Source organism: Papio anubis, chromosome 1, assembly GCF_008728515.1.
Source record: "Papio anubis isolate 15944 chromosome 1, Panubis1.0, whole genome shotgun sequence".
Classification (NCBI taxonomy): domain Eukaryota; kingdom Metazoa; phylum Chordata; class Mammalia; order Primates; family Cercopithecidae; genus Papio; species Papio anubis.
Window position 1 is genome coordinate 1,472,130 of NC_044976.1, and position 21,352 is coordinate 1,493,481.

The 21,352-nt window shown below is 54.8% G+C and overlaps 2 protein-coding genes across 14 annotated transcripts in view; one reads left to right on the plus strand and one right to left on the minus strand.

Moving 5' to 3' along the window:
* Window positions 1–8,272, minus strand: part of MORN1 (MORN repeat containing 1) — a 72,476-nt gene extending 64,204 nt beyond the window's left edge. For 3 of the 4 annotated variants that reach the window (XM_003890993.3, XM_021935158.2, XM_021935154.2), the window contains exons 1-6: window positions 8,025–8,272; window positions 6,488–6,559; window positions 4,027–4,125; window positions 2,912–3,022; window positions 1,306–1,396; window positions 486–573 (exon numbers count right to left, since the gene is read on the minus strand). In XM_003890993.3, coding sequence (XP_003891042.2) covers window positions 486–573; window positions 1,306–1,396; window positions 2,912–3,022; window positions 4,027–4,125; window positions 6,488–6,559; window positions 8,025–8,100 — 537 coding nt within the window. In that variant the 5' untranslated portion in view covers window positions 8,101–8,272. Of the gene's footprint in view, window positions 1–485; window positions 574–1,305; window positions 1,397–2,911; window positions 3,023–4,026; window positions 4,126–6,487; window positions 6,560–6,675; window positions 7,375–8,024 lie in introns of those variants that run through there. The other variant, XM_021935151.2, reaches the window with a different exon arrangement.
* Window positions 1,477–21,324, plus strand: RER1 (retention in endoplasmic reticulum sorting receptor 1). 10 transcript variants are annotated; one of them, XM_009213923.2, is made up of 7 exons: window positions 1,477–1,495; window positions 12,502–12,589; window positions 14,128–14,232; window positions 16,594–16,693; window positions 18,586–18,664; window positions 19,785–19,920; window positions 20,608–20,877. In XM_009213923.2, the coding sequence occupies exons 2-7, from the start codon at window positions 12,509–12,511 to the stop codon at window positions 20,695–20,697; spliced, it is 591 nt and encodes a 196-aa protein (XP_009212187.1). In that variant the 5' UTR covers window positions 1,477–1,495; window positions 12,502–12,508; the 3' UTR covers window positions 20,698–20,877. The 10 variants fall into 10 exon arrangements, with proteins under 10 accessions (XP_009212187.1, XP_009212153.1, XP_009212223.1 ...); XM_009213889.3 differs by lacking the exon at window positions 1,477–1,495 and adding an exon at window positions 7,881–7,932; XM_009213959.2 differs by lacking the exon at window positions 1,477–1,495 and adding an exon at window positions 8,258–8,334.
* Window positions 21,325–21,352: the final 28 nt, after the last annotated feature.

Genomic DNA, 21,352 nt, shown 5'->3' on the forward strand with positions numbered 1-21,352 from the left:
TAGGCTTCCTGCATTACCTCCATTCTCCATGGCTCCACCACCTCCCTGGCTTCCGCCATGGGCACCTCTCCGGCCACCCCTCCCATTTTATCTAAATTTTCCTGGCAAACCCCTCATTACCTCCCGGTGCCATTTTTGCCTGACTTCCCTACTCATGGTGCCTCAGTCCCGCCCTGAGCCACCACGCCTGTGGCTTCCCTCCACCCTCCATTACCCCTCGGTATACAGGCACTGCATGCTGTGAGCCCTGCCTCCTCATTTTATCTCAGTACATCTAAGAACACACATATGAATCTTGGCTCCTGTTTGTTTCCTCTTTTCCAGACAGGGGGAACAGGCTTTCCATCTTCCCACGCGGGATAAGGGAATTGCAGGGCCTGGAACTTGGAGAAGCTGCCAGGGTGAGGCTCCCCACACACCCCACGCGCCCCACCCCCGCGAGGCCCGCACCCTCTAGGCAGCAGGTGCTCTGCACCCCTGGGTACCTCGTAGGTGGAGCCATCGGCGCAGCGCAGCACCCCGTGTCCCTGACGCTGGTCCCGGACCCAGTCGCCAGCGTACTTGTCACCGTTCCTGGGGGACACACGCACAGAGTCCACTCTCAGCAGGGGAGCCAGGTGGTGGCAGTGACTCAGCCCGGCTCCTCCCACTGGGCTCCGCAGGCACCGCGGGACGGAGGCAAAAATAGGCCTGAGCAGATGGCCCCGAGAGCTCCTGCCTCGCCAGGGCCGGCTGGGGGCCGACGACAGGCGGCGGGGACACGTCCGCCCACCCCCACCCTAGATGGCAGGCCTGCTCGGGGCACGCTTAGCCTCCGCCACTCAAAATGGGAAATGACACGGAGAGGCAACAGGAGGGGGCTGCAGTCTCCACAGCCAGTGAGGCTGAGACTCCGCCGTGGGAATTTCCACACGGGCTGAAGACGCCTAGCACCTGGGAGGCGGGAGGCTCTGCTGGCCAGAGGGCACCCCCAGCCTCATTTAGACCTGGAGAAGCTCCTGTGGTGCCATCTTGCTGCCAGCCTGACCTTCTCAGGAGGTATTTTAATGGGAGGGGTGCTGTTTTATCTACTAAACACACCATCGGTCAATTTCAATCAATAAGGGGAAAATTACAGAATAACACCGAAACCACAGAATGTGGTCCAACAACTTGGCACTGGAGGGGTGGCAGGTGGACAGCAGGGGCCGGAACAGGCCCGGGGTGTCCTACGGCAGTCTTGTCTACACCCCCAGGCCACATGGCCTCACACCTGTCCTGTGTGTCTCTCATACGCCGGGCAGCACCTGCAAGACTCATACTCACTTAAAGAGCATCTGCCCAGGGCCGTGCCTCTTGTTGTCATGGAAGGAGCCCTGGTACACTTGTCCGTCCCGGTCCACCAGAAACCCGTGTCCTGGAGAAGGGACCAAGAGACAGACTTGGCTTTGTGCCTCCTCCTGCATCTGAGAAAGGATCTGCCCCCTGCTCCTCAGAGGGCAGGTAGAGGAAAGTGGTAAGTCTAGGAGGCATGGGGCTCAGGGCCCCCCAGGAGCATGACAAACCCTCCAGGCCTGGCTACACAGGGCCTTGGCACGGCTCGGAGAGGCTCTGAATGGGAAGGGCAGATGTGCTTTGGGACAGGTCGGTCAGCCGACAGGGCAGCAAAAATGGCCCTGGGGTCCAGCTCTCAAAGGTGCTGCTGAGGGACCCTGCAGACTGCCATTGGAGGCTGCACAGGCTCTGTGTCCTGCTGGGGTGAGGACGGGTGCGGTTTGGGCCTGTTGTTTGTTTTTACAAGAAACTTCAAGTTCACAGTGAGGGAGGCAGGGCTTCACCTGAACAAGGAGAAACTCAAGAGGATGGGACTTCAGTAAACTGTGGCATTTTCAGATTTTGGACAACTCAGAAATTTGAGAGTATTTCTGATTCTTTCTTGTTGTTGTTGTTGTTGCTTTGTTTTTGAGACGGAGTTCCGCTCTGTCGCCAGGCTGGAGTGCAGTGGCATGATCTCAGCTCACCGCAACCTCTGCCTCCCAGGTTCAAGTGATTCTCCTGCCTCAGCCTCCTGAGTAGCTGGGATTACAGGCGTGTGCCACCATGCCCAGCCATTTTTGTATTTTTAGTAGAGATAGTTTCACCATTTTGCCCAGGCTGGTCTCAAACTCCTGACCTCAGGTGATCCGACTGCCTCAGCCTCCCAAAGTGCTGGGATTACAAGCATGAGCCACTATGCCTGGCCTCAGATTCTTAACATAAGAAAAACACTGGAAAAAGAAGCTCCATCTGTGGTGGGGAGTATCATGTGCTTGACTCCTGTCTCGGGTGCAGGTGGCCTTTTGGCTGTGGGACCGTGGACCGTGCTCTGCCTGGCTTGGCTGGGTAGAGGGACAGGGCACAGCCCCCTCCTAGCTTGAGTCTGGCCTCCTGACTTGCTTGGGCCAACAGAATGTGGAGGAAGTGGCCAAGCTGCCCAAGACTCCTGGGCAAGGAGCTGGGCTTCCCAGGCCTATGAGGATCTCAGGGACCCTCAGGCCTGGCAGAGTTGCTGTGACTATAGCCATTTAGTAACCCCACAAGACCAGACTAGAAGCCCCTCCCTGCAGGGCCCAGGCCAACCTACTGACTCCAGGATCAGGAGCAGTTAATAAAGCAGTGGCCATTTTAACCCCGAAGCTATGGGCGTCTATTCCGCAGTAGTGGATAACAGAGATGCACCAAGTGCCACAGGACCTGGTGGGCATACTGGTGTATACAGGGCATAGGACACGGTCTGGGGGTGGGGAGAAGATAGCATGGGCCCCCTACCTTCTTTCCCACCCTCTGAAGTCAGATAGGCCCCATCAGAGGTTCCTGAACCCAAGTGGACGTAGGATCCCGTGCCCTGAAAGCACCCGCCCCTCACAGCGCCCGGCTCCCGTGGACGCCAGACCTTCCCGCATGCCATGGGAGACCTCCCCTTCATAACATCCGCCGGCTTTGTACTCCATGACGCCGTATCCTTGAGGCTCTCCCAGAACGAACTGTCCAGAGAAGGTGTCCCCTGAGTGTGGACAAGAAGGAGGTGAGACAGGAGGTTCAGTTCAGGGCTGCGGCCCCAGTCGGCTCTTCTCTGTCCCTGACCCATGAGACGCAGGAGCCACTCCAGAATGGATGTCCCCGCCTCCATTGTACTACTTAGTCTGGTTCACGAGGGAAAACATGGTAAGCAGGTCTGGTCTCCCCAGCAGCTGGGCACGCAGACAGCCCTAGGCAGACACTCTCTGCGGGCAAAGGACCCTCTGGTAAGAGTTTGCAGGGTGAAGGATGAGCTTTTTCCCTGGCTCTTTAAAAACTGAAAGCCGGCCGGGCGCGGTGGCTCACGCCTGTAATCCCAGCACTTTGGGAGGCCGAGACGGGCGGATCACGAGGTCAGGAGATCGAGACCATCCTGGCTAACACGGTGAAACCTCGTCTCTACTAAAAAATACAAAAAACTAGCCGGGCGAGGTGGCGGGCGCCTGTAGTCCCAGCTACTCGGAGGCTAAGGCAGGAGAATGACGTAAACCCGGGAGGCGGAGCTTGCAGTGAGCTGAGATGCGGCCACTACACTCCAGCCTGGGCAACAAAGCGAGACTCCGTCTCAAAAAAAAAAAAAAAAAAAAAACCCAAGAGAAAAGACCTCCACTGAGAACCCACCGACCCCTCTGGCATGAGGGTCTGAGGTTCCTGGAGACACAGCTTCCGGCAACGAGCACGGGAGTCCCCAGAGGAGGTTTCCCATCTAGGGATACAATGTGGCTGAAATAGCTTTAAGGAAAAAAGAAATAGTGTAACTTGGGATAGATAAATCTTTATTCCAGAAAAGCGTCTCCAGAAGCCTGAGTTGCTCTCAGTGGTGACCACAGAGCCTCAGTCAGGTCCCCAGGCCTTCCGGGTAGGCCAGGCTCCTCACAGCACAAAGGTTCCCGTCTACATGTCACGCTTTCTGCATCTAGACTCGTGGGACCAACTGAGCCCAACGGGTTATGAGAAAGGAGTGAATGTGACATCCCGGCTAGAGCTCACCTGACCAGGCCCAGTGCCGGCGGCCTTCTCCCGTGATCTCTCCGTCCACAAACGCCCCTTCGTAATAACTGCCATCTTTAAATAACAACTTCCCGTGACCTGGCAGGAAAAATCGCTGTGTAAAGTCAGACAGTGGTTGGGTTGACTGCAATGACCCTGTGCAGTGTGGGGCCTGTTTCTCAGAACAGAGAGCTTGCCTTCAAAACCTGTGTTTGGCTCCATCACTCATGCGATACATGTATTTAAAAATAAAAAATGCTCTCAAAATCATCTGCTGAAACATGCCTCAGCAACCTGGGCCTTCAGCCAGAACAAGCAGAGGAATCAAAGTGCAGGCGACCAGCCTGAGCAACGTGGAGAGACCCTGACTCTACACAAAATATTAAAAATTAGCGGGGTATGGTGGTGCGTGTTTGTGGTTCCAGCCGCTCAGGAGGCTGAGGTGGGAGGATCACTTGAGCCAGGAGGTTGAGGCTGCAGTGGGCCGTGATTGCACCACTGCACTCCAGCCTGGGTGACAGAGAGAGACCCCGCATCAAAAATAAATAAACAAATAAAAGTGCAGTTGAGACCTCATCTCTGAGCCTCCTGAGGGGACACTCCCATCACCCTGCTTCTGTCAACGTGAGGACAGAGTCTGCAGAACACAGCGCCACAGAAGAGCGCCTTTTAAAAGGGGGAACATCCTGCCCAGGCCAGGCTCTGACAGCAGCCACAGACAGGAGCCTTCACGCCTGCCTGGGGGACAAGCATCTTTCCTATCAGACCCTACAGAAGAAGCGTCTGCGTAGCAAAAACACTAAAAAAAAGTTAAACGTTTTAAAAATATAGAAAATACTGATAGATACAAAAATAGCTCATATAGCAAAACGCCAGAAGACCAAGCTCCCATGAGAAAACTGGGCAGAGTGGCCGGGTGTCGTGGCTAACACCTGTAATCCCAGCACTCTGAGAGGCTGAGGTGGGCAGATCACTTGAGGTCAGGAGTTTGAGACCAGCCTGGCCAACATGGTGAAACCCTTTCTCTACTTAAAAAAAAAAAAAAATACAAGTCGGCCGGGCACGGTGGCTCATGCCTGTAATCCCAGCACTTTGGGAGGCTGAGATGGGTGGATCACAAGGTCAGGAGATAGAGACCATCCTGGCTAACACCATGAAACCCTGTCTCTACTGAAAATACAAAAAATTAGCTGGGCGAGGTGGCGGGCGCCTGTAGTCCCAACTACTTGGGAGGCTGAGGCAGGAGAATTGCTTAAACCCGGGAGACGGAGGTTGCAGTGAGCCGAGATCGAGCTACTACACTCTAGCTTGGGTGACAGAGCGAGATTGTCTCAAAAAAAAAGAAAGAAAGAAAACTGGGCAGAGTGGCTGGGCGCAGTGGCTCACGCCTGTAATGCCATCACTTTGGGAGGTCAAGGTGGGCGGATCACCTGAGGTCAGGAGTTCGAGACTAGTCTGGCCAACATGGCAAAACTGCATCTCTACTAAAAACACAAAAATTAGCTGGGTGTGGTGGCAGGTGCCTGTAATCCCAGCTACTCGGGAGGCTAAGCAGGAGAATCGCTTAAACCTGGTAGCTGGAGGTTGCAGTGAACCGAGATGGCACCACTGCACTCCAGCCTGGGCAACAAGAGCAAAACTCTGTCTCAAAAAACAAAAACAAAAAAGAAAAGAAAAGAAAACTGGCAGAGGGCAGATACAAAACTGTGTGAGAGGAGCACAGTGGTGGGAAGGTCCACACCATGGAAGGTTCATGGCATTTGCCTAGGGTTGAAGGGGTACAGGTGTTACTGACTTTATACTTGGTTTCTTTGTTTTTTATTTTGTTTTGAGATGGAGTCTCACTCTGTGACCCAGGCTAGAGTGCAGTGGCGCAACCTCAGCTCACTGCAACGTCTGCCTCCTGTGTTCAAGGGATTCTCCTGGCTCAGCCTGCCAAGTAGCTGGGATTAGAGGTGTGCATTACCATATCCAGCTAGTGTATTTTTAGTAGGGTCGGGGTTTCAGCATGCTGGTCAGGCTGTTCTGCAACTCCTGACCTCAAGTGATCCACCCATCTTGGCCTCCCAAAGTACTGGGATTACAGGTGTGAGCCACTGCGCTTGGCCTGACTTTACACTTTCTTCTATTACTTGGACTTACTACAAGAGTAGGTTCTCCTTATAATCAGAAATAAACCATAAAGCCAGTTTTCACTCTGGAAAAGACAAATTAACTCAACCTCTAGGGAGAATTTCTAAGTCGCAGCTTCCTTTGCTAAAGATGGCCCTCCAGGGGGGTCTCCCATGCCTCTGTTTCCCTTGTCCATCCGGCCTTACCCCCAGCAGCCAGGGAAGCACCAGGGTTCAGTGGGCTCGAAAGCTACAGGAAATGCCACTTGCCCACCCAGCCTCCCGGGGAGAAACCAGCTTCATCAGCCGTGGGGTGGCAGCTGCAAGAAGAAACCACACAGGCTTCTCACCGTGCTTCCTCCCTCCTTTCCATTCTCCTTCATATCGAAAGAAAGAATTTGGGTATACGTAGACACCATAACCTGAATATTGAGAAGACACACACAGTGAGCACAGACACTGAGATGAGGGATGGTCTCCAGTGTTGAAGGAGGGAGTCCAGCTCCCTCGAGGACTTCAAGGGGTTGGTACACATCACCTTCAGCGGCCCAGAGGCAGCCTGTGGGGCTCATGAGCTCTCCTGTCGGCTGTTGGGCCGTCCATTTGCTCATTTGTTTATGTGACAAGGACGAGGACCTACTTGGTGCAGAGAAGACAGGCCCAGTGAGAGGAGGGCTGGGTTGAAACAAGAGCAGGTCCTTGAGACAGCAGAGGTGCTCGGGAGGTGGTGAGGGACAGGTTGGGAGCCTTGTTGCGGGAGATGAGTGAGCCAGGGGAAGGCAGAGCCGGCAGCATCAGTGAGGCACACAGGGGAGGAGCAGACCCTCCCATCCCCTGCTGTGACCCTTCAGTGGTCTCCTATCCCTGGGGACAAAATCCACACTCAAACCTAAGGAGGGCCTGGCCGGCTTTAACTCTTCCCAGTTGCTGGGTGGGCCACCCGCCGACTTCCGCAGTTCCTGGAATGGGTAGGGCTCCCTCCCCACCAGCTCCTCCTCGGGCACATCTTGGGGGCAGGGTTTATGGGAAAATGTCGGGGAGGAGGGCAGGGGGTTACCACAGGCTACTGTATCTGCCCCAAATCTTCTACCTGAAGATACTAGTGTGAGCTCTGAGTTCATTCCAGACCCGTTTATTTGATTCTAGAAATAGTTCCTATCAAGAGCGGCTTTTTTCTTTTTTTTTTTTTTGAGACGGAGTCTTGCTCTGTCGCCCAGGCTGGGATGCAGTGGCGCGATCTCGGCTCACTGCAACCTCCGCTTCCTGGGTTCAAGCGATTCTCCTGCCTCAGCTTCCTGAGTAGCTGGAACTACAGGCGGCACCACGCTCGGCTAATTTTTGTATTTTTTTTAGTAGAGACGGGGTTTCGCCATGTTGGCCAGACTGGTCTCGAACTCCTGACTTCAGGTGATCCGCCCGCCTCGGCCTCCCAAAGTGCTGGGAGTGACAGGCAAAATCTGCTTTTGAAACGCGACCTAGCGTTTCTGGACAGCACCGGCCAGGAAGTCAGGAGGCTTCGTGCTGCTCCTGCGCCTGCCCTGGCCCCACATCCCGGGCTTCGGGATCCCCATGGCAACCCCAGGTCCGGCTGGCTGTGAGGCTGCGGCCGGAATCCGGTCTTCCCTGCTGGGAGCAAGCCGGGGGCGACCCACTGCAGGGCTGGGCCTGCTGCAGCAGGAGGGCTCGGGGAAGGGTGCGAGCCGGGCCCGGGGAGGCGCACGGCGAGTCCTGTGGGAGTGGGGGACGCGGAGGCGGCCCCGGCTCCGCCGCGGCACCTGGACCTCCACTTTCCGAGGTGAGCATTTGGGGGTCGAGGGCGTAGAGCGATCGCACCCCGAACGGAGCCCAGGGCAGCCGGCGACCTGCCCCGTGGCCCGCAGTCGTTACCGTCCCGGGGCGGCCTCCTCGGCGGGTCCCGGCGCGGCCCACGGGAGCTCGGGGTGCCCTCCCCAACCGCCGCCATCTTTCCGCCGGGGGTTTCCTTAGCGACCAGCAACGCCCGCTTCCATTGGTCTTTGTCGCAAGGGGGTGTGGCCACGGGCCTAGTCCCTGAGCCCGCGCAATCTCTGGAGCCAAGCTAGCCGGACCCGGAGCCAGAGGACGCAGCTGCGCCTGTGCGCGTTTCCGCCGCTGTCGTGTCTTCCGCGGAGAGGCCCGCCCGCCAACGGCCTGCGCGTCTGCGCCGGAAGCGGAAATGGTTGGAGCCCTCGACCCCGCCCTCGCGCCATCTTGGGGGCCCTGGAGGCGGTGCCGCGGAGGACGGAGCGGAAGTGCTCGCTGCAGTTTCCCGGAGCCAGAGCGCAGCCCCGGCGGCCGCCCCTGCCCCGCCGTCCTCCTTCCCGCGGCCGTGAGGGAGACCGCGGCTCGGCCGTAGCGGAGCTGCGAGGTGCCAGGAAGGGCTGCGTGGCGCGGGAACGGCCGGTCAGCGCCGCCTCCGCTCCTTCCGGGCTGTCAAGGCCGCGGGCGGGCGGGGCCGCGCTGAGGGCCGGGCGGGGAGGGACGTCGGGGCCTGGGTGGCCGCGGGGACCGTGTTCCCGACCCGCGGCCCTGAGGGGTACGGGTCGCGCCTCGGGGCCGGGCCCGGGACAAGGGGCTGGGGGGTGCGGCGGAGAGGGGCCCGGAGGTGCAGGCCGAGCCCTGGGGCCTGCGAGGGGCAGGTGAGCGGGAGAGGGGCCGGGCGGGGGCTGCAGCCCTCCCCACCCGGGCCTCGTCTCGTCCGCTTCTCCTGTTGTGCATTTGGGGGAAGCGGGAAGTCGCCGCCCCCATAGCGCTGCGAGTTGGGCTGGATTCGAGAGGGGATATGCCGTCTCCCCATCCTGCGTCCAGGTCAGCGCTTATCTATAGGATTTAGTGTTAAGCCCTGGGCTGAAGGCGTTACTGACGGGCTCAAGGGAAACTAGTTACATCGGTTTTGATCGTATTCTAAATAGGCAATAAAATCATAAATTCTCCAGGCTGACTTAGTACTGGTCTGTGGCCCCGCTGATAAAGGTATCGTTCGTTTCTCTGCCAGGTGTCTTACAGCACAGAGGGCTGCTTTCAGCCTGAGTACCTTCAGTGGGCTTTCGCCCTTTTCCCTTTGTGAAGAGTAGAGGCTGGCCGTTGGTCCTGGAAAGACTTTATTTTTAGTTGGGTTGACATTTCACAGGAAATGCAGTTATCCCGTAAGTGGATAAAGGGTTCTCAGTAATTCAGACTCGCTTGGCTTCTGCCGTATGCCCGAGGTGACGGCGGTTACAGTGTGTCAGAGCCAGGTGGAGATGTACGATGGTCAGGCCCAGAGGAGGGAGGAGCCCAGGCTGGAATGTGGCCTTGGGAAGAAGGAAGAGAAGGGGTCTGGGAGGGCATTTCAGAGGACTAAACAACACTGGAGGCGTGAAGCTTGGTGCACCGCTGCCAGGGCTTTCCTAGTCCCGGAGGAATTGGGGAATTGGGGATGGGGTCCTGAAGAGAAAAGTGGTGGGAGCCAGACTGTCAGTGCTCCTGGACGCCAGGCGGAGGACTTCATCTCAGACTGTCAGTGCTCCTGGACCCCAGGCGGAGGACTTCATCCCAGACTTCGGTGCTCGTGGACCCCAGGCGGAGGACTTCATCCCAGACTTCAGTGCTCCTGGACCCCAGGCGGAGGACTTCATCCTTACCACGCACATAGTGATGGACCACAGATGTGGATGAATGTGGTGGGCCCTAGAACAAGGCACATAGAGAGTTTTACACTTTCTGGCATGTCCTCATGGTTTCTGTTTGGACTGGTTTTATCTCCCTTTCAGTTTTGTTTGTGACTAGACATAAAGCAGTCACCTTCAGCAGGTAACTGATGGGCTGTCTGCTATGTAATGGACTTCCAGGTGGTAGGGCCCAGCCCCGAACCAGACAAGGGACCCCTCCAGGAGCTTCATTCTAGCAGGAGAAAATTGAGAAATAAGCCAGAAAGGTATCAGGAAACAGTTGTACACAAAATAAAAGCAGGGTGATGTGATGTAAGGTACTGGGGGTCAGTGTGGGCGATAACGGAGGCCTCTGAAGAGGAGGTGGCCTTCAAACTGAGCAGAGAGGAGGGCTGCAGTGGGGGCAGCTGCTGTGAGGCCTGGCCTTGATCTGGGAACAGGGCTGGCACTGCCTTGCCTGGATCCAAGGGTGTTCCACGGGCTGCCCAGTGACGACTCGCAAGAGCCTCGTGGAGAAGGCACGAGAGGTGCTGTTGTCCCATTTCACAGACTGGAACCTGAGGCATCCTGGAATAGCCTGTCCTGGTCACACTGACAGAGAGTGGTAGAGCCAGGATCTGAAAGCAGGCCGTTGGAGTCCAAAGTTCACGTTCTTGCTCCTGCCACACTGCCTCAGGCTATTCCTGGTGATGCGTTCAGTCAGGGTGCAAGCTGACTGTGTGTGTTTGGTATACGTGTTGTGTGTGTCAGAGAAGCAGAATTGGCTGATGGGTTTCGAGTAGGTTTTGTACACGTTCAGCTGGAGAGAGAGACGTTCTGAACTTTGCCTGGAGAACACCCTTTGGTGGGAGAGCCGAGTACTTTCTCTCTGACATTACTCTCATCACCTGCAGTCAAGTAAAAGCGCTTTAGTGGGAAACAGTCTGAGTAAAACGGGGAAAACTGTAAGGAGCTACAAGACGAAGAATGTGATGCGTGTCTTTCAGATGCCTGGCTTTGGCCTAAACAGGGTGGCCTTTCCAGGTGGCGCATTCTAGTGTAGCCTCTATTTAAATACGGCGTTCTCTCAGTGGAGAGTGAAAGTGCTCCTCCTGTGTGTCTTTGGTTTACATGGCTCTGTGAGACCAAAGGGCCCCTCGGTCTCCTCGAGCCGGCCTGGCACTCCGCAGGATCCAGGAATGGTGTCACGGAGCCACATTCTGCACAGACTTGGTGACGTGGAGGGAGCTGCCTGGATCATTTCCCCGCATCAGTGGTGATGGGAGAGCCGAGGCCCGTGAGGGCAGGATTGCGTCTGGCCGCCTCTGCCTTCCACCCGCAGGGAAGGTTTCCCCAGCGCTCACAGGGTGGGACTGGAGGAGCGTTGGTTTCAGGAAGATGCAGGTTCCAGCTCCTGCCCACTGCGAACATGCTGATGGGCCAGGACAATGCTTTAGCCTTTGTGAGCCTCAGTTTTCTTACCTGTGCATGAGAACAGTAAGACTGACCCCAAGGGTTGCCGAGGAACGATGTCTTTGCTTTTGTGTCTGGTGTTTCTTAGAGCCTCGTTTTACAGATGAGGAAACCGAGGCCGGCTGCTGCGTGCTCAGAGGGTTTGTTGAAGGCCTCACAGCCGCTTAGCACAGGCGGGACTTTAGGCCAAACTTGAGGCCGGAGTCTGTTTCTCCTCACTGCTCTCCTCACTGCCTTGCCGAGGCAGCAGATGGGGGTGGTGGGGGAGGGGAATGCGCCCCTGGCATCTTCTCTAGCTCAGGGGCCAGCAGGCATCTCATCTTCTAAAGTAGGAATGACAACCGGCAGGCGTTGGGTACTCAGCAGCGCTTTCCTGAAGAGCGGCAGGTCCTGATGCCGTCTCGTCCCGGGAGTGGGTGGTGGCGTGCTCGGCTGAGGAGCCAGGTGGCAGTCAGACTTGGCTTGGCCTGTCCAGAAGCAGAGCTGTGGCGGGACCTTGGACACGTGGCTTCCACTGTTTGAGACTAGGTCCTTCTTGGTGAAATGTGGGTAATGATGCCCTTCACTTGGGCATCTGGGAATTAAGTGGGTGAACAATGTGACCTCTGGCACGTGGGTTCTCAGGTGAATTCCTCAGGGCATCACAGCAGTGTGTTGAAATAGGAGCAGATATGTTACCTCCACTTGCCAGATAAGAAACTGGGACGCAGATGGATGCACTACCTGAGAGTTGTAGGTAACATTTTCCTGTTCGTGGGGTGGAGGACCTGGCCCTGAGAGGACAGGACCCTTCCTGCTCCTGCCAGACCAGAGACCCAGGACAGGGCGTGGAGCAGACAGGGTGCCTGGGTTGGGGAACTCTGAGGTATCCACAGAGGAAGCGGTCCCTGGAGGGAGGACGTGCAGTGCCACATGCCATAGACCAGCCAGTGGACCCCATGGCACCAGGGCTGCTCCTGGGGCCAGTGGGGTGGACAGTGCCACCCACGCAGGTGACTGAGGTGCTGGAGTGGGAATGAAAACGCGGCCTGTGCTGGGCCCATGTGTCTAACGCTGCCCTTCCCCTCCACGGAAGCCTGTGCACCTGCTACTTTTTCCCGAACAGTTCATGATAAAAACACAAATGGTATGGACAGAATACTGAATGTTGAAGAAACCTACGTGACAGTGTTGGTGAAAATAGGGCCAAGATTTCACACCCTTGAATGCTTTTTATTGAAAAGTATTTTGTGTTTTTCTCCCAGTTACAGAATGTCTGAAGGGGACAGTGTGGGAGAGTCCGTCCATGGGAAACCTTCGGTGGTGTACAGATTTTTCACAAGACTTGGACAGGTTGGTGGGTTTTTAGTAGATGAGTGTAAATATTTGAAAAAGAAACTGGACTGCCAGCATTTTCCGGAAGGATCTGTGTGCTGTTGTTCCTGATGGAGAAGTTACTTTGCCTCAGGCTCAGACTTCCTGAAGACAGCGCTCTCTTCATCCTAAAGCGCCACCTGTGGAGAGATCAGGCTCTGAGGCCACACGTGGTCTGTCACATGCGTTTTCTGTTTTTGTTTTCCTTTTACCAACCTTTAAAAATACAAAACCCAGTCTCAGCACCCAGGCAGGACAGACGCGGCCGTGGCTGCCATTCTACTCTTGCTGTCCCTCTCCTGGCCACCCACGTCCCTGGTGCTGGGAGCCCCACCTGCCCCGTGTCAGGTTGGAGGCTCTGCCCCTGAGGGCGGGAGGCTCTTGTGTGGGCTGCGTGTGCATTTGGTGAGTGAGGTGCCTAGAGCTGCCTTTGGACACTGGAGTCTCAGAAGCCTTAGTCTCGGGAAAAGCTTGGGTCACCGGCAGTTCCAGGTGCTGAGTATCTGGGTCAAAAAAAAATTCATCACCTTAATTAAATCACATATGAAAAGCGATTGGCGATTAATGAAGTTGAGTGATGGGCATATGTGGGCTTCTATAATGTTTTTACTTTTGTGAATTTGGAAATTTCTCATAATTTGGAAATTAAATTTCAAAATAAAAAACCATACATACATATGTTTGTAAAAATAAGTACATAGCCGGGCACGATGGCTCAAGCCTGTAATCCCAGCACTTTGGGAGGCCGAGACGGGCGGATCACGAGGTCAGGAGATCGAGACCATCTTGGCTAACCTGGTGAAACCCCGTCTCTACTAAAAAAATAAAAAACTAGCCGGGCGAGGTGGCGGGTGCCTGTAGTCCCAGCTACTTGGGAGGCTGAGGTAGGAGAATGGCATAAACCCGGGAGGCGGAGCTTGCAGTGAGCTGAGATCCAGCCACTGCACTCCAGCCTGGGCAACAGAGCGAGACTGTCTCAAAAAAAAAAAAAAAAAAAAGTACATAAAAGTAAGGGCTCCCTCGGTCATGTCCATAGCCGCCTGGACGCACACAGATGCTGCTGTGGCTGCTGGGACTCAGGCTGTGGCCAGTGGGCCTGGGAGTGGGGCAAGGCTGGCCACTGGCTGCAGCAGATGGGGGAGCTGACTTGAGACGTGGCGATAAGGGCTGTGCTGTAGGGTGGGGACTTTGAGGTGCACAGTCCTCTATTTGGGGTGAGGCTGGGTCTTCCTCATAGTGATCCCTTCGGGCCAGCAGCATGTCACAATCTCCTAGGAGATTATTTTGTAATAGTCTTGCTTAAGAGATGAACCTGCTTCAGGAATTATTGAAAATAAACTTTGGATTAATTATAGTCACTGCCTTGTGCTGATACATAGACAATCTCTTGCTGTTGTCACTCACTCTTAGCTTTTTTAAAAATTGAAAGCCAACGCTAGCAGAAGGTACATTTTGTGGCAGGGTCAGTGCAGAAGTTACAGGACTTGCTTCATGCTTTTGGACTCTTGTCTTTCTAGATTTATCAGTCCTGGCTAGACAAGTCCACACCCTACACGGCCGTGCGATGGGTCGTGACACTGGGCCTGAGCTTTGTCTACATGATTCGAGTTTACCTGCTGCAGGTAGGTGTGGGCTGATATGAGTTGGCCGTGTCCATGTTACCTGGACGTGGTGCTGGTGGGGATGCTGTTGATCCAGTTTGTATTGCAGGAAATGGTCTGTAGAAATCAGTTTTCAGCTAAACGCCAAATGTCAGAAAGATCTCAGTGACTGTCTTTAACAAACAGGGTGGTTTATGATTCACCCAGAGTCCCCTCACCAGGCTTCTCAGTGTACCCAGGCGGTCCTGAGCCCAGCCTGTCCCTGCCCTGGGCGTGTCCAGGCCTGGACAGTGGAGCCGCTGTGTCCCTCTGACCCTGCTGCATGATGCTGAGGACAAAGTGGTGCTCTGTGGCTGCCTCATTCCTCGGGTGAAGAGTCCATACCTTGGGTGTCATGAATGATTTGGCATCCAAAGGGTTTATTTAGCCTTTCCTGAGTTCTACCTTATATGAGGCCAAAGAGGACAGTGCAGGTTGAGACGCTGAGTCACATAAGAGAGACAGTGACCAAAGGGGGTCTTGAGGGTTTCAAACTTTCACGTGTTTTGGGGCACCCCTAGGTCAGGCGATGTTGTCTCAGACTTCACCTTGGGTGCTCCTTTACTTGCTAGTAAACACGGGGTTTCTAGGAGCAAACCTGCAAGATGGGAATTCTTCGTAGATCTTTAGAGGAGGTTAATCTTATGTGCAGAGCAGGGCAGGTTGAAAGCCTTGTCAGGGCTATTTTCTCCTCTGGGGACTGTGGAAGATACTTCCTTGTTTACCACCCTAATTGATTTTTTTTTTTTTAATTGGAACTCAGTCCATTGTCTGATGGAAAGAATGACCTAGAAATTTTGAATCAGGGACATCAGGCAGGAGCGGGGGCGGGAAGAGTGCAGCACCCACAGGTCAGTTTTACTATGTTCTTTTTTTTTTTTTTGAGACGGAGTCTCGCTCTGTGGCCCAGGCTGGAGTGCAGTGGCACGATCTCGGCTCACTGCGAGCTCTGCCTCCTGGGTTCACACCATTCTCCTGCCTCAGCTTCCCAAGTAGCTGGGACTACAGGTGCCCACCACCACGCCCAGCTAATTTTTTGTATTTTTAGTAGAGACGGGGTTTCACCATGTTAGCCAGGATGGTCTCGATCTCCTGACTTCGTGATCCGCCCGTCTCGGCCTCCCAAAGTGCTGGGATTACAGGCTTGAGCCACTGCGCCCGGCAGTTTTACTATGTTCTAAACGAAGCTCGTGCCTCATTTGATGTGCCTTCAGGCGTGGCCTTGCAGCACAAAGATAGATACACAGACATCCAGTTAACCCTCACATCTAGTGTTTAGCCCTAAGTCTGACTCGAAAAGTGTTTAGGCAGAAAGATTTCTTGTTTGTATGAAAAAGTTAAAGCGTTTATATTTATTTTTTTGAGACGGGGTCTCACTGTTACCCAGGCTGGAGTTCATTGGCGTGATCTTGGCTCACTGCAACCTCCACTTTCCGGGGTCAAGCGATTCTCTTACCTCAGCTTCCCGAGCAGCTGGGATCACAGGCATGTGCCACCACGCCTGGCTAATTTTTGTATTTTTAGTAGAGATGGGGTTTAACCATGTTGGCCAGGCTCGTCTTGAACTCCTGACCTCAGGTGATCCACCCACCTTGGCCTCCCAAAGTTCTGGGATTACAGGCATGAGCCACCACACCCGACTGAGACATTTAAGGCTTTTAAAATTGAGAATGCAGTTCTGGCTTCTAATGGGATATACTTAATCATTTTAAAACTGAGTTAGTTGCAAGTGTGCTGCACTCAGGCATCTTGGCAGAATTCTCCCACTCTGCGTCTCTTGAGGAAGGCTTGGCTTAAGCTCTCTTTTCTTGATTTCCCAGTTGTGGGTTTCTTCTGGCAAAGGTTTCACCCTCCTGGCAGAGTGTGTTTGGCAATGGGAGTTGTCTGTTGGAGGAACATCAGCTAGCACACCTCCAGTCACAGTTGACATTCTGTCTTCTGTTTCTGATGAACCTGCTCCTGCTGGGGGCTCTGGGCCAGCATCGCTCAGATGCCTGGGCCACCTGAGCCTGTGGTGTAGCTTGAGCATGTGCTTCTTGAGAAAAGCCTCTTTTTCTGCTGCGCTCCTTATGGGGCGTCTGTGGCTTCGGGGATTACATGTGTCTAACTGGACCCTTGAAGAGCTTTGCTCATTTGTCCCCTTAGTCTCAGTACCCACAAAGTATAATTTGAGATAAGTTGTTACCATGGGATTTCACTGTATTTCATTGTCGTTGCTGTAAGTAAGTTTTGTGTGTTTTTAAGATCACTTAAAGTTGAGAGTGAACTGGAGTGCAAACATGAACTGAATCAGGCTGATGGACGGTCGAAGTGCACCACTGACTCTCTTTCCTTCTCTTTCAGGGTTGGTACATTGTGACCTATGCCTTGGGGATCTACCATCTAAATCTTTTCATAGCTTTTCTTTCTCCCAAAGTGGATCCTTCCTTAATGGAAGACTCAGGTAGGGTAGCAGCTGTGCACTGGGCTGTGTGGGCAGGTTGGGCCTTTCTTTCCTGATGGGATTGCCCAGTGTTCTCTGGAAACACCCGAGACTCTTCTCTTGGGGTTGAAATGTACTTGTAACGTTGGGTGATCAGGATACGTTTGTAGAACGACTCTTCAAACCCTCCTGATAGCCACGAAGTGGGTGTTCATTCTGTTTTCCCACTTTGCAGATGAGGAAACTGAGGTGTACTGGGTTTGGTAACGTGTTCAGGGTCACATGGCACCATAGACAGTAGGGGTCTGAGGCGGATGGTCCGACCCCGGCACCCGTCCCACCCCGGTCAGCGGCCCCTTTCAGAATCCGTGGAGGCGGCCATGATGAGGTTACCTTTTCCCATAGCCAGAGGGTTCCACAGGCAGCTCATTGTGCACAGAGAGTGCCAGGACCCTGATGCCAACATCAGGTCGGGTCAGGCTTTGGGCCTCCTCTGGTTTCTGAGGAGCTGTGAGCTGAAGTGTTCCTGGCGCTTCGTGCTCCATGCTTGGAAGACTCACGCTGCTCCTGGGCCTGCCTGGGCCAGGTAGGGGCCCTGAGTTCACGCCTGACTGGCCAGCCCCAGGGGAGGAACAAACAACTGCTTTCCAGGACATCGTGGCCACTGTGGGAAAACCCACGTGCAGCTCCCTGCCAGGATCCTCTTCCTTCTTGGGGAACCTGCTGTCAGGGAGCAGGGTGCGCTCTCACTGTGTGGCCAGAAGCCTGTGAGTCTTCTGGGTAGGGTATGTGATGAGAAGATTGATGGGAACACAGCTCCTCTCATTTGTTGCTATTTGGAGGAGACTAGAAAATAACAAAGAGCCCCTTTCCTGTAGGCCTCAGTTTTCCCATCTGTAAATGGGGAGCGGCACCCGTCCGGGTGGGAGGTGGGGTGAGAGCGGACTTGGCACAGCTGCTGGTGGGACAGGCCTGGCACCCGGGTTCCACGGTCAGCGCATCCTCTGCCCCGCCCTGTTCTCTGCCGCTTGCTTTTTATGTTAATTTGCCTTTGTTTTTTTTCTGTGCCTATATGTGGCGTAGCTGATGTGTTCTGGAGGTTTATATGTGGTTGAATTATTTGTGCATTGAAAGCGCATGGAAGTCTTTTTTTTTGAGGCCAGTCCTGGCTCTGTACTGAGCTGGAGTGCAGTGGCGGGATCGCTCACTGCAAGCTCGCCTGAGGTTCCCGCCATTCTCCTCAGCCTCTGGTAGCTGGAAGCTACGAAGCCGCCACCTGCGCCCGGCTTAATTTTTTTTTTGGTAGAGGCGGGGTTTCACCGCGAGTCTCGATCTCCTGACACCTTGATCCACTGCGCGGCACTCCCAGGGAGTGCTGGGATTACGAAGTGACCTGCGCTTGGCGAGTCTTTTTTGGGGGCGGAGTCTGCGGCTCTGTAGCCAGGCTGGAGTGCAGTGGCGCGGGATCTCCAGTCACTGCAAGCTCCGCCCTCCGGGTTCCGCCATTCTCACCAGCCTCCCGGTAGCTGGGACTACGAAGCCTGCCACACCTCGCCCGGCTGGTTTTTTGTATTTTTAGTAGAGGCGGGGTTTCACCCGTGTGCCGGGATGGTCTCGATCTCCTGACCTCCTTGATCCGCCCGATACCGGCACTCCCCAAAGTGCTGGGATTACAGGCTTGAGCCACCGCGCCCGGCCCCCGGAAGTCTTTAAAAACATTCTGATAGCACTTTCTGAAAGCAGTGAACTGGATGTGTCAGTTGACCACAGACCCCCGTTTTCTCTTTGGTTAAAGACACAAATCTCAGTTTAGATTTGTGAGGCCTGCTAGTCCAAAGCCTTGAGGGGAAATGGTAGAAATGTGATGGAAATGAAAAGAGGCGCCCCTCCCTGATGGTTGCTTTGCCTTGCAGATGACGGTCCTTCGCTACCCACCAAACAGAACGAGGAATTCCGCCCCTTCATTCGAAGGCTTCCAGAGTTTAAATTTTGGTGAGCTAATTCTTCACGGTATTTGAGAAGGAAAATTGGGCTCAAGGGTGGCTGAGACTGAGACTACACTGATTCTGGTTGAAGTTGTGTTCAAGTCACCCGAAAGATGACTGCTGTGCTGGGCTGGGCACAGGGGGAATCACAGGGGCTCTCACTGGAAGGCCACTCACTGCCTTGCCGCGTTCTCTTGTTTTCAAGTCAGCACCAGTGCCCCGGAGGCTGGCGGAAAGGAGGCTGACTCTGGGATGGAGTGCGCACTGGCTCCTGTGGTCGTGGCCTGGGGAGGGCAGGCCCTGCGTCCAGTCTCCGTCCTCCCTCCTTCCTCTCTCCCATCCCCAGCCCTGTGGCTCCCTGTGGCTGGCAGAGGGGGACTAGCCTTCTCCTGGAGTCATTTTTGAGAGGGGTCTGAGCCGAGGTGCCCGTATCTGCACGGGTAGGCAGAGGTGGGTGGCGTAGCCGTCAGAGGGATGGGAGCTCTGTGGCTGCATCTGTTTGTCCTGTCCCTCATACCCCACCCTGGGGGCACAAGAGGAACCCAAGTCTGTTGGATCAGTAAAGTGAAGGAGCCTGCTGAGCTCGTGGGGCTCCACACCTTGACTTTGCAGCCCCAGATGGAGTCGGGGACAGAAAGATCAGGGGCCCTGGAAGCCACCAGAGGCTTGGACTAGGAAGGGAGAGCTGAGCCTCAAGGGCGATGGCATCTCTTGGCCATGTGCTGGGGCGGGAGGGAGCACTGGTGGCCATGCCACAGTGACAAGGTGAAGGCCCTGGATGGTCCACAAGACACAGCCTGGGTTTCTCTCCAGATCACAGGCCCAGCCAGCAGGCATGGGGCCCCCAGCCTCAGCACTAATGCTTTATACTTCGTGTAGTTTTAAGAAGAGTTGTACGTTTCAAGGGAGTAAGAGAAGGAAGGTCTCTGTGGTGAGGGCAGTACAGTACATTTCTGTGAGCTACTTGCAAAGGGTCATGCTGCTGCTGTGCCCAGGGTAGACCCCTCCTTTCCACAGGGATGCTTCTGTTTGCGGGGACGGTCGGTGCAGCTGCAAGGCTGGAGGTGGCCGGCAGGTGCCTGGTGCTGGCTGCAGATGCTGCGCTAACCTTCTCTCCCCACTTGAAGGCACGCGGCTACCAAGGGCATCCTTGTGGCTATGGTCTGTACTTTCTTCGACGCTTTCAACGTCCCAGTGTTCTGGCCGATCCTGGTGATGTACTTCATCATGCTCTTCTGTATCACAATGAAGAGGCAAATCAAGGTAAAGCAGAGGCACTGCCGCCACGCCGGCCGCAATCGCTGTTCTGTTACCTGCAGCATGGGGGAGCTGTGGTGGGCTGTGGCGGGTGGTGGCAGAGTCTGCCTGGTGTGAATGTGGAGCTCAGTGGCACTGTCTTGTGTGTGACGAGGACACTGCTCCGTTCCCAGCACAGCCAGTGAACTAAACGGAGAGCGCATCTGTCGGAGTGGGTGGGCTCTTGATGGAAGCTTTGTGAGAGCTGAACGGGAGAGCCCCAGCATGTGCAGTGTCCCAGTGGCTCCTCTTAGGGGGCCCAGCGCCCTGCGCCAGCCTGCCTGAGGAGGAGGGCATTGGGGGAAATTAGCTGAGACTGCTGACTGACCCCTTGATGGCATGGCCTTGCTACTGCGGGCCTTACTCTGTGCCTGGGGTGTTGGCTGCAGAGGGCCCTGGGCCACCTCACATCCCCCTTGCCCTTCCTCCATAGGAGGCTCAGGAAACACTGGGATTGATGGGGTTTCAAACCTAGGCCTCGTGGGCTATGGAAGGCCTTGCTGTGTTGACATGGGCGCAGGAGGCCACTGGGGCCCCAATTCCACTTGTCAGATGTATAGAAAAGATGGGGGCCTTTGGCCGCTCCCATGTGGGGACAGTGTGGCTGGCCGGAGCGTGCTTGTGCAGTGACTGAGTCTGTGCTTCTCTCCCCAGCACATGATTAAGTACCGGTACATCCCGTTCACACATGGGAAGAGGAGGTACAGAGGCAAGGAGGACGCCGGCAAGGCTTTTGCCAGCTAGAAGCGGGACTGAGGCTGCCTCACGTGTTGCAAGAACGGTTTTGAGCCATTGTTAACAATGCCTTTTTTCTTCACATAAAGTAGTTGATTACGAGGGAGTTGAATTTTCTTTTTAAAAAGGAGCTTCAATGATTTGTAACTGAAATATCAGGTTCTTGAAGAAACTGGCACTTAAACCAAATCGCATGGATTTCTTTTTCAGTGACGTTCAAGTGTTTCTCACGGATGGAATTCTAGTCAGCTGCAGGCGGGAAGCCAGGCGGGTGGAGCCCATGGGAGCAAGGGCGAGTGGCCGGTCCCCCCCCGGTGCCAGGTGGGCAGGCAGGAGCGAGGCCTGCGAGGGAGGAATGGGCCGCTCCCCGCCAGCCGCCTTCCCCACCAGCCACAGGTGTGCCAGCCACTCCACAGAGCCCGAGTGATGATCTAGCCTGATTCCTGCGTGTCTGAAAGAACTTAACGTTTTAAAGGTGATTGTCAAGTAACTGTGTGGGGTTCTAATGCCAGTTTCCTAATCCATCTTACTGGAGATGTTTAAAGTTGGCCTCTATCCTAATGACTCAAAACTTTGTTCTTAACTACCATGATTGCTTTTGAGGGCCCAGAATTATAAATATATATTATATTTTAATTGTTTGAGATTATTTTGACACATTTCT

Coding starts and splice junctions, on each gene's coding strand:
- RER1 (XM_017956404.3), top strand. CDS start 12,299: ATGTGTCTAACGCTGCCCTTCCCCTCCACGGAAGCCTGTGCACCTGCT. Junction 12,590..14,127: donor TTTTCACAAGACTTGGACAG/GTTGGTGGGTTT, acceptor TTGTCTTTCTAG/ATTTATCAGTCCTGGCTAGA. Junction 18,665..19,784: donor CTTCCAGAGTTTAAATTTTG/GTGAGCTAATTC, acceptor CCCCACTTGAAG/GCACGCGGCTACCAAGGGCA.